The 12,480-nt window shown below is 35.4% G+C and overlaps 1 protein-coding gene across 9 annotated transcripts in view; it reads left to right on the forward strand.

The window, feature by feature from the left end:
* The window catches only part of ZNF385B (zinc finger protein 385B), a 435,288-nt gene that overhangs the window by 353,686 nt on the left and 69,122 nt on the right, over positions 1–12,480 (forward strand). For all 9 annotated transcript variants that reach the window (XR_004441677.1, XM_033230981.1, XM_033230987.1 and 6 more), the window contains one exon: positions 646–756. Coding sequence is in view for 8 of the 9 variants with exons in the window: in XM_033230981.1 (XP_033086872.1) it covers positions 646–756 (111 nt within the window). In the remaining variant the exon portion in view is untranslated. The remainder of the gene's footprint in view (positions 1–645; positions 757–12,480) is intronic.

The raw sequence follows: 12,480 nt of genomic DNA on the forward strand, positions 1-12,480 counted from the left end.
AACAGCCTGTCATTTATGACTTTACCACAAATCAAAAATTAAGAAGCATAAACGTATTTGTAATAATTGTTATTGACATCATTTGGGCCATCTTAAGTATTATTACCTCATACAGGGAAAACATTAACATTTTTAGCTGAGGATAGTGTGGCACACGCCTGTAGTCCCAGCTACTCGGGCAGCTGAAGCAGGAGGATCACAGGAGCCCAGGAGGTTGGGGTGCAGTGAACTATGATCACACCACTGAATTCCAGCTTGAGCAACAGAGCAAGACCCTGTCTCAAGAAAAAAAAAAAAAAAGTTAATTTTAACCCTAACCTTTGGATCTTAAGTTTTCTTGTTTTATGATTCTTCTAAGGTTTTTCAAGGCTCCTTCTATAGAAAGAAGGTTTCTTGGAATATGGTGATTCTCTTGTGGTCTTTTTTGAGTTATGTTTTCAAAGCCATTTTTTGTTTTCATTTTTGTCATTTGTTTTCGTTTTTAATTTTTGGAGACAAATATATTACTATTGAATGAGATTCCTTATTATCTTTGTTTAGGAACTAAAAGTTTAAACTATGGAATATTTCAACTACTGTTATTTGCTCACACTATTGTCTTCTCTTAGAAGTTACAAATAGACTATTTTCTCATTTGTTCTTCAGATGGATCCTGTGCAAAAAGCAGTTATTAACCATACATTTGGAGTATCCATTCCCCCAAAGAAGAAACAAGTTATTTCTTGTAATGTCTGTCAACTTCGCTTTAACTCGGATGTGAGTATCACCTTTTCATTATTCTCTGTAGTTTGTCAGAGCTAAAAGTCTGATTGATCTAAATATGTACATTTCTTCATATTCACATACACTTTAGCAGCCACTCCTACTGGTAGCCCACTTATTTCAGGATGCCAGATTTCCAAGAGATTTGGGTTCAATGCTTAAAACTTGAACAATAGAGTATGGTTGGCCCTCTGAATCCACAGAGTCCATATCCGTGGACTCAACCTAGCTCACTTTGAAAGTATTTTTTAGAATAACATTACAACAATAAAAAATAATACAAATTTTAAAACCAATAGAGGATTATAGACAATAGTCTATAAGTGGCTAATATCAAAAATTAAGAATTTATCTATGCAGTCAGTCTCAACTATACCATTTTACAGTTAATCTCACTAATTATATTTACTTGTGAAAATGCTTGAATATCAGAAAATATGAGAAAAGTTTTAAAATGCAATGAAGATATTTTAAAAATTAAAATGCAGTAAATGTGGAAGAAAACCATTGTTACTATTAGCTATCAAGTGCCACATTTCCTATTTGTGCCAAATTTTGTTAAATACCTAAGAGAATTATTAATTTCCTATATGAGTTACATTTTCCCAGAACATAAAATACAGAGAAAGTTTCATAAACTATTTTATCTGGCAAGCATAACCATCCTGCTAAAAAAAGATAACAAGAAAATGGAACAAATCACTCTCTTTTATGAAAATGGGCTTTCAAATTTATAAACAAAATAACAGGAAAGCAAAATAAACAATATTAGAATATTTGCAATATCCAATTACCAAGTAAAGCCAATGACCGATGTAAATCAGAATCTGAAGGCTGCGTATAATATGTGGTATTTCCTGAGTTACTTGACCCCTGTAGCCATTTTGCAAAGAGCTTGTTACAGAATTAATGTTGTTTAGAAATACTAAAATAGTAATCACTTTTGTTTGCATATACCATTAAATTATGTTTTGATAATTCTACATAGGAAGCATAATAAAAAATAGTAATTGGAAAAGAGATGTTTATCATGATTTATAAAATTATATTTAGTATAATTTTAATCAAAAGTCCAACAAATTTTTTGCTACATCATAAAACTTCCTGTTCAGGAATCAAAATGTACCTAACTAAACTGAGAAATGTACAGTGTTAATTCATTTGAAGTCTTAATATTGTTAAGATGTCAGTTATCCCCCAAATTGATCTATAGATCCAGCACAATCCTGATCAAAATCCCAAAATGCTTTTTTATTGTAGAAAATGGCAAGCTGTTTCTTAAATATACATAGAAAAGAAAAGTCCTAGAACAGCCAAAACATTTTTTAAAGGACACATTTTGAAGACTTAATGCTTCCTGATTTTAATACTTACTCTAAAATCTACAATAATCAAGACTGTGAAATTGCTGAAAGAATGGTAGACACATGGATCAATGGAACAGAACAGAGTCCAGAAATAGACTTGCACCAATATAGTCAGTTGATTTTCAACACAGTTGCAGAGTGAATTCAATGAAGAAAGCCTAATTTTTTCAACAAATAGTGCTAGAAGTATATTCATATGTAGATTCAAAAAACGCCTTGACTGCTACCTGATACAAAACATAAAAATTCAATAGGATCATTCATAAAATAAAAACTTTAAAAAACTATTAAACTTGTAGATGAAAACAGTAGAAAATCTATTTGGCTTTGCATTAGGCAAAGATTTCTTAGAAAATAAAAAGTATGAATATTGATATATTGGACTTCATCAAAATTTAAAACTTCTAATCTTCAGAGACACTGTTACACTATTAAGAAAATGAAAAAACAAACTATAGACTACTAGAAAATATTTTACCTGCTTAAGAAATTGCATACAAATATGTAAATAACTTATAACTCAATAATAAGTGATAAAATGGGAAAACAATTTTAACAGGCACTTTACCAAAGAAGAAATATGAATGATGAATAAGCACATTTAAAAATGCTCAACATGTTTAACTATTAAGGAAATACAAATTAAAACCAAAATCAGATACCACTACACCTATTAGAATGGTGAAAATTAAACAAATTGATAGGATCAAATGGCTAGGATGAGGAGCAACTGGACCTCTCATACACTGTTAGTGAGAATACAAAATGTTTTTCGAAAACAATTTGGCAGTTATTAGTAAGAAACTTTATAAAGTTATACATACATTTCCCATATGACCCAGCAATCCCACTTCTAAGTATATCCCCAAGGCAAATGAAAACATATATTTATCCATATGTGCAGCTTAAAGTAATTGTATTCATAATTGCCCAAAACTGGAATTGACCCAAATGTCCATCAACTGATGAATAAACAAACTATGTCTAAGCCATACAATGGAAATAAAGAAACAAAAGTAAATAGAAATAAAGTAAAAGTAAAAAGTAAGTAGTGATACATGCTACAACATGGATGAGTCTCAAAGGCAGTATGCTAAGTGAGAGAAGTAAGACACAAAGACTATATGCCGTATGATTGCACTCGGATAACTTTCTGCAGATGATGAAACTATGGGGATAGTCAGATCAGTGGTTAACAGGGACTGAGGGTTAAGTTAAGGAATTGACCACAAGTGGAAATGCAGGAAACTTTTTGAATGATGAAAATATTCTGTAACTTTATTGTTGTGATGTTTACATGACAGTCTTTGTTTTTCAAAATTCATTAAGCTGAACACCTAAAAAAAAATTTACTATATGTAGAGTATACCTTAGTAAATCTAACTAGAAAAAATTAATGACATGAGCCACAAAATATTTTATAAATAGAAGACTAATTTATGATAATGATATAACTACTAAATATATTAAGCTACAATTTTACTACTAGAATGAAAGTATAAGACTTTTATAAGAATAGACACAATAATAAATACAGAAATAGATTCAAGTACATTTTACAGTATTGCTCAGTTATTATTCAAATTTTTAGAGTTATACAGAGAAATCAAAGTCTGTTGTTATATAAATATGACATGAAAATGTTTACTACTTATCTGACCACTTACAAAACAAATGCCCACCTAAAGACATGCTGCATCTTTAACACTGGCATTCTCACTATCAAAAGGCCAGATGCTTGAAAACATCTCTCAATACAATGCAAATAATAGATTTCAGAATGAAATTGCAAAAATCGTGCAAAAGATGCATAATTTTATGAAGTCCATTAATGTAATGTTAGAGAACTGCTTGGTTTAAAGCCACTGATAAATAAGGATTTACCTATTAGAAGAGTTAATTTAAGAAGAGTAAAATAACAAGGTTGATGATGGATAGATTCTTCAAAACAAGAGATGCTGAACACTGACTGAATAATAGGGGCTTAGGGACAATTACGAATCTCAAATTTAAAAATAACATATTTATAGTCCAAACCATGATAATATTAAAAAACATACTGAGGCTGGGTGCAATGGCTCATGCCTCTAATCCCAGCACTTTGGAAGGCTGAGAATGGGTAGATCACTTGAGTTTAGGAGTTTGAGACCAGCCTGACCAATATGGTGAAACCCTGTCTCTACTAAAAATACAAAATTAGCCAGACATGATGGCGCATGCCTGTAATCCCAGCTACTTGGGAGGCTGAGGCAGGAGAATCGCTTGAACCCCGGTGGCAAAGGTTGCAGTGAGTTGAGATTGTGCCATTGCACTCCAGCCTGGGCAACAAGAGCAAAACTCCATCTCAAACACACACACACACCACACACACACACATTGAAGAAACTATCCCTATCCTCATCTTCCCAACCTTCATGTCATTCCCTATTTGTAATCACTTTAATATTTTTTGCATATCTTCCAGGTTTTGCTTATGCAAATATAACTAAGTATGACTACATATTCTTATTTCTTCCCTTTTCTATGTAAATGGTAGCATACTATTGACACTCTTCTTTGCCTTGCATTTTTTATGTAACAATATATGCTGGAGAATTTTTTCTATCAGAACATAGAGAGCTCCTGTACTGTTTTTATAGATGTGATAGGCAAAGATGCCCATATCCTAATTTCTGCAACCTGTTAATATATCTTACATAGCAAAGGGGAATTAAGGTAGTAGATAGAATTAAGGGAGCTAATATTCTGACCTCATGATAAAAGAACTGTTCTGGATCATCCTGTGGTCCCAAGGTAAACATAAGGTCTTTAAAAGTAGAAGAGGGAGGCAGAAGAGGCAGTCAGAGTGAGGCTATCTGACAAGGAGTCCACTGGCCATTGCTGGCTTTGTAAGGGAAGGAAGGAGTCACAAGCTAAGGAATGTGGGCAGCCTCTAGAAGCTGAAAGACACAAAGAAATGGATTTTCCCTTAAAGCCTCCAGAAGGAATGCAGCCCTGCTGACTGGTCTAACATCAAGATGTCAGCGCAGTGAGATCCATGTCAGACTCCTGACCTCCAGAACTGTAAGATAATAAGTTTTTAAGCCACTAAGTTTATAAAAATTTGCTATGAAAGCAACAGAAAACTAATACAGTAGTTTATTTGTGGATGTTTCATAGTTTAACTCATCCCTTACAAGGGGACACTTAGATTGGTTCCCATCTTTTGATATCTCTTAGATTTTCAGTCAATAAATGGCAGAGCTAGAATATAAGTCTGAATCTCCTGCCTCTAAATCCACAGCTCTTCCTATTATATTATGTTGCCTTACATAAGTTTACTCATTTCCTAAGCATTTACTGAACTCTTCCTGTATGATAAGCACTTTGCTAATCTCTACAATATGGCCTAAAATGAACCACATGATCTTTGGAAGGACCATTGAAGTTCTACAATTAATAACCATTTCCATGGTATCTGTCAGGAAAGTAGGATATAAACACCTCCATCTTACAAATCAACAGCTAAGACCCAGAAAGAATGACTATGAATTCTGTTTTTTATTTGTGTGATGGGTTGGGTTATGGAAGGCATAAGAATTTTTTTCGAGTGCCAGAATTGCTCCAGGAGTACATCCACCTTTGTCTTGAGCTCCATTTGATGTCAGCCATTTTCTTTGTACTTCCTAATAGGGGCGTGGACATATGTGCACACATAAGCACATGACCAGCAACCTCCTTGCTATAGCTCCAAAGTTCCATTGATAATAAAGAAAGAAATTAGATTTCTGAGTCATTCTTAGACTCTGGGCAGTAAAGCCACAAAGTCTGGATGGCAAATTCACAAATGTGACATATACATGTTCTCAGTGTTTAGTAATGGTGCTATAATCTGAATAACCAAGCTCTGAAGCTGAGCATTTTTTATTTGGGAGAGAGTTTATTATTTTATAATTACCCTATTTACATTTTAATGTAAGAATTAAGAAGATGCTCATCCTTATTTTTTAATAACATTTCTAAATCAGCCTGAGACTGAAATTGGCTTCACTCTTCAGTATAGAAAATATGTTTATTGAAAAATCTGGAAGGCAGATGCACAGTAAACAGACTGCATTTTGCAGTTCTTCATTATCCATATAAAATGTACCAGTCGGCTTCATGCATTAAAATTCAATATGACCTAGTTTAAGTGTCCTGTACCTCCCTTTGTCCAGCTTTTATCATCTCAGTAGAACTACCCTGTTGAAAAGCAAAATGCTACAGCTTTATTTACACAATACACAGTTATGTAAATGAGCAAGCATTAATCACAAACATTTCCCAAATGAACCTTTACAAATTAACACCATTAACTTTGCCAGGAAGCAGGCATTGCAGTCCAGGAATAATATGCTTTCCAACTGAGTCCCAGACATTTGCACAAATGTGTGTATCACCTCAAGCCCTACTTTCTTCCTGACCACCTTCTTTCTAACAAGGTATACCTAAGCTGAATGAGGCTGTGTAACCCTGAATGTTTCTTTATTCTCCAGTAACTGAGTATACTGCAACTGCAGTATGATCATAAATTGATAAGCCTAAACCTGAATCTTTATCTTTTAGCTGGAAAATGCCATTTCCAGAGTTAAGCTTTGCCAGGGAAATGAGCGTACATACACTTCAGAAAATTTTTTCAGACTAACATTTATCTCATTTTGGCTAAGTTGAAATTGGCAGATTCCAAATAATTTCTAATTTACATATTAGTTTCAATTCCTTGGAGGATAGTAGCAGAAGGATGAAAGAATGATTCTTACACAAAATCAAATCTTTATACAAAATTGAATCAAAATCAAATTCTTAAACAGATTCTTACACAAAACAGGGCAACTTGATTCTCTTAAATATTTAAAAAAGATATTATATTATTACTATTAATGTTGATCTCAGAACACAGTTTATTATAAATACCCTTAATGTATTGCTGAGTCTTTTATGCCTTATAGGCAAATCAAAATGAAAACATGGTGATCTTTTTAGTCAAGTTTTATATACTCTAAGTCAGAAGTTGACCCTGAAATTTTGGTACTCAGCATTAGTACCACAAGTAATTAAGCATGAGATACATTGTCCCTAAATGTTGACCCCATAGGCTTTCATTACTCATTTGGAGCTAGGCCATTTGATTTTTCAAATTTACATTATTATCTTTGAATGACATCATAAACATTGAATCACTTATAGTTTATATTTTATTTTTTATGGTACCTCTAAGTTTGTGATCTGTTGATGTTTTTTATTTTGTCTTTTTGTTTTAGGTTGTCGAATATCCCTATCTCTCATTTTAGCCTTCTGTTCTTTTTGCTGTGCCCTATTTTCTCATGTCTGAAGACATAAGGTGAAAACCTCAATGCCATTTCATTTATTTACATTAGAATGATTAAGTACAAATGGACAGAAAATTAAGGGTAGAAGTTAAAATGGTAGGGTAACGCCTGTAATCCCAGCACTTTGGAAGGCTGAGGTGGGCAGATCACAAGGTCAGGAGATCGAGAACATCCTGGCTAACATGGTGAAACCCCGTCTCTACTAAAAATACAAAAAATTAGCTGGGGGTGGTGGTGGGCACCTGTAGTCCTAGTTACTCAGGAGGCTGAGGCAAGAGAATGGTGTGAACCCAGTAGGCAGAGCTTACAATGAGCCAAGATCGTACCACTGCACTCCAGCCTGGGCGACAGAGCGAGACTCCGTTTCAAGAAAAAAAAGTGGTAGGATAATCAACCACTTGTGTAAACATTTCTGTGGGTGACCTGACTGTGCTGCTCTTTACTATAAATCTCTGAAATTTCAGAAACTGCAGTGGTTCAATGACCTCCCTCAATTCCCATGTGCTACAGTTAGTGTGCAATTGATACATCCATAATACCACCATTTTGTGTCTTTGTCATCTTAGCGGTTTTCATTTGGATAAGGCCATTTAGGTTATGCCCTCCTGGGTCTTTCTGCCTATGTCTCTTCTTTGGTTTTAATTTTATTCCAATTTCCTGATTTCTTTAGCAGTTAATAAAATACAATATAAACTTGTATTTGTCTTGCATGAACAAACTTCCCCATCTACCATCTGCCATTTGGAAGGTCTTGGTGCTGTGTCAGCTAGAGACCCTGGCATTCTCTGTCACCCAGCAGAGACCTCAGCAGTCAAGAGATTAGGAAGGAAGCCACAACTTTGGGTTCCACATAACTCCCTTTCCACATGCTGTTGGCTGATTTTGCATCTTGCTTTGCCACCAGACCTAACTCCACCTCTCTCCACCAGCTGCCACGAGGCAGCAAGTCCCTGCAGCAGCTGTGTTTTTTTCTGAGAAATCAAATCAGCTGGGAAACAGGAACCCCATTAGACACCATGTTTGAAGAAGTCCTTTCCAGCAAAAGCAAAAGAGGCACACAGCTGCAAGGGTACCCACTTGGGTTTTCTGAAGGATCAAGCTTTTTATTTGTCATTATGTAACATTCTCCTAAGGGATTCCACATTTTGCTATTGACTGCCTGGTGCTTGCTTTTAACTCTAGAAATTCTATCTGCATGTTACATGTTTCTCTTCCCCTGTGTTTTCTTCTAAACTATCACATTTCTTCTTCCTTTCTTCTCTACTCAATTTTCTCTTCTCTCTCCTCCAACTCCTCTCCTTTATCACTTGTTCCTATTTTTCTGGCACAAAAATACAACAAATGTAATTTCCCCTGTCTTTCTTGGACATTTGTAATTTCTTTATTAAGCTTTTTTAGCTTAAAAACTGGATGCATTGTTTTAAATCTAGAGGTATTTTACTTTAAAAGGCCTTTAGAAGGTTAAAAAATATATTGAGCATGTTATTTGAAACTCAAACCAACATACTATTTGAAAAATAAAGTTACCTCGTATTTTGTGAATATTCAGATACTCTGTAGTTGATGGTACTTTACCCTAATGGGTTTGTCAAAAAAACTTTGAACATAATCTTTCCTGTATATATTATACATTCACCTATATATGTATAGTCACATATATAAACATTCACCTATATACACACACACATATATATATACACATTCACTGCCTGCCACACATACACATCTTCTGCGTTTCTCTTGAAAGCCCTTAAGATAGATAGCAACTTCACATATATGAACATATAGATAGCACATTCACATATATAAACATTCACATATATATACACACACACATATATATACATACTCACTGCATGCCACACATACACATCAACTGTATTTCTCTCGAAATCCCTTAAGATAGATAGCAGCTTCTTTAGTGTATAAACTTGTAGCATATTTATATAATTCTAGATTCTATATATACAATTTCATATAAGGGGTGCGTGTGTATATGTGTGTGTGTATGTTCAAGAATACTAGTGCCGAAGCTATTAGATTTCACCTTTATAAATAGTAGCCTCCCATGCAAAACCTAAATAAGCCAAGGAAGTTGACCCTCACAGAAAAGTGACTTTATGATAAGGGGATTTGGAGAAAGTCACATATAAAGTGAACTCTGTAGCAGATGATTAAAGAAAGAGATAACCACAGTATTGATGATCTCATTGCTGGGTTAGGAACCAAAAAGCTAGTTGCAAACTTTACATCTGCTATTCAACAGTACAAATTGTTGAATAAATGAATAATATTGTAAGTTTGAAAAAACCAACTGATTCTGTCAAGAAAAATGATACTGAAAATAGAGGGAATCAATAGCATCAAATGGAAATCTAGAAAATGATAGCCTGCTTTTGTCAAATATTTTACATTTTTGCCATAAATAAGACTATTTATATTGATTCTTAGGTTTGAAGAGTAGTGAAACAGATAGGAAGTAATTAAAAGCATAAATCTCAGGAACTTGGGAAGGTAATTCTCCGCTTTGCAGACAGAGCTGACAAAATGATGAACATTTTTGCTTCAATATGACAGAAATATAGCATGATTACAGGGAGCAGGGACATATTGTGCTAAAAGTTTCATTCAATAGCGGCTGTTTAACAAGCTCATAACAAAGTTCAGTCATCTTTTTTGAAGCATATTAGTTGTCACTTATTAAATGTAAACTTGTTTCCAAAGTAGCACTATAGTATTATTTAAAAAGTCACAGCCTTTATCAGCATTACCTTATTATAAATGAATATTTGGGTAATTTAGGATTGATATTAAGTTTGTCACTGAAAAAAAAGTAAAGACTAGGTTAAATGTGAAGTTTTAAAAAGTGATTGTGGGCCGGGCGCGGTGGCTCAAGCCTGTAATCCCAGCACTTTGGGAGGCCGAGACGGGCGGATCACGAGGTCAGGAGATCGAGACCATCCTGGCTAACACGGTGAAACCCCGTCTCTACTAAAAAATACAAAAAACTAGCCGGGCGATGTGGCGGGCGCCTGTAGCCCCAGCTACTCGGGAGGCTGAAGCAGGAGAATGGCGGGAACCCGGGAGGCGGAGCTTGCAGTGAGCCGAGATCCGGCCACAGCACTCCAGCCCGGGCGACAGAGCGAGACTCCGTCTCAAAAAAAAAAAAAAAAAAAAAGTGATTGTGATGGATCACGAGGTCAGGAGATGGAGACCATCCTCGTTAACACGGTGAAACCCCATCTCTACTAAAAATACAAAAAATTAACCAGGCGTGGTGACAGGCACCTGTAGTCCCAGCTACTCGGGAGGCTGAGGCAGGAGAATGGCAGGAGCCTGGGAGGTGGAGCTTGCAGTGAGCCCAAATCATGCCACTACACTCCAGCCTGAGCGACAGAGCAAGACTCTGTCTCAAAAAAAAAAACAAAAGTGATTATGATGACTCATAAAGGTTTATCAAATCCTTTATTTAACTAATGAGGAAATAGATAGTACACATCATTCAATTTTTTTGGCTTTTCTTTAAATACATAGATGTCCAACATGATATGTTAATTATTTATATGTGTTCAATGATATTCAGAATTGGTGATCAGCCTAATATGATGTTATGAAGAAAAGAAAATATGAACGTTACTAGGAAAGTACCAATACTCACCTTCACTTATCATAATACAGTCTCAACAGAAAACAATTAAGTATCCATGATTCACCATCAAAACTGCAAGCTTTGGTTCATTTCCATTAAATATTAGTTTGCTGATCAAACATTAATAACTGCTTTAAAAATACTATGAGTTCTCTTTTTTCTTGTGTAAAATTCCTGTGTTAATAACTCTTTTAGTCAAAAGTAAAAGATTCCTGGAAGGATTTTTAAGTCATTTTGTCAGTAATCTTTCTCATCCGAAAGTTGTCTTGCCACTTGGGGGTTGGAAAAAGACTGTTGAGGGTTTGTGTATTTTCCTTCTTCACTTGGTATGGATTTCTTTAGTGAAGATTGGTTGCAGAATCCTTAACAATAAGATGTTTCATTAGATATTTGTGGTTTTGGATTATTCAGCTGAAAATGTATTCAACATACAATTAAAAACAGATAGAACTGGAACACCTGTAGCCTTCCAAAATGATTAGTTGCTGGTTTTAAGTTTAAATTCAGGCTTTATTTAAGACATACTTGGTTTGCTGTAGCTTGTCTTTTATTCAGTATGGTTGAGCAGGCAATTGGCTATAATTTTTACAATTTAAGACAAAAACACAAGTGAAGCTGAATGGAACAAAAAAATAAGTTTACTACACTACTTTCAAGTAAGAGACCAATTTAATACCGTTTAGAACATTCTGCAGAAGAGATACCCTTTAGCTACTCTCATCTCTCAAGCAGCTCTTTAAATGAAGTGACAGCATTATGCCCTGGAAGCCAGATAACTTTAGTTGTGGCGGGTCAGCATAAAGAGCAGTTTTTTGGGCCGGGCGCGGTGGCTCAAGCCTGTAATCCCAGCACTTTGGGAGGCCGAGACGGGCGGATCACGAGGTCAGGAGATCGAGACCATCCTGGCTAACACGGTGAAACCCCGTCTCTACTAAAAAACACAAAAACTAGCCGGGCGAGGTGGCGGGCGCCTGTAGTCCCAGCTACTCGGGAGGCTGAGGCAGGAGAATGGCGTAAAACCCGGGAGGCGGAGCTTGCAGTGAGCTGAGATCTGGCCACTGCACTCCAGTCCGGGCGACAGAGAGAGACTCCGCCTCAAAAAAAAAAAAAAAAAAAAAAAGAGCAGTTTTTTGGGAAAGTCTGACTGACTGTAAGGAACTTTATGATATGTGGCTTGGGGATGGGGTGGAGGTGGAAACAGCATATGAGGAAGTATCACCTTAACCGATTTTAACATTTCAAGCTAAGAAGATGTTGTTGGCAAAATACTATAGCTGGTTAACATGAGTTATTTAAGGAGAGTAAAAAAGCAGTGAACTTGAACAGAGAGTTAGGAGAAGAGAATCAAAGTAGT

This window comes from Trachypithecus francoisi, unplaced genomic scaffold, assembly GCF_009764315.1.
Source record: "Trachypithecus francoisi isolate TF-2019V2 unplaced genomic scaffold, Tfra_2.0 Lachesis_group13, whole genome shotgun sequence".
NCBI classification, from domain to species: domain Eukaryota; kingdom Metazoa; phylum Chordata; class Mammalia; order Primates; family Cercopithecidae; genus Trachypithecus; species Trachypithecus francoisi.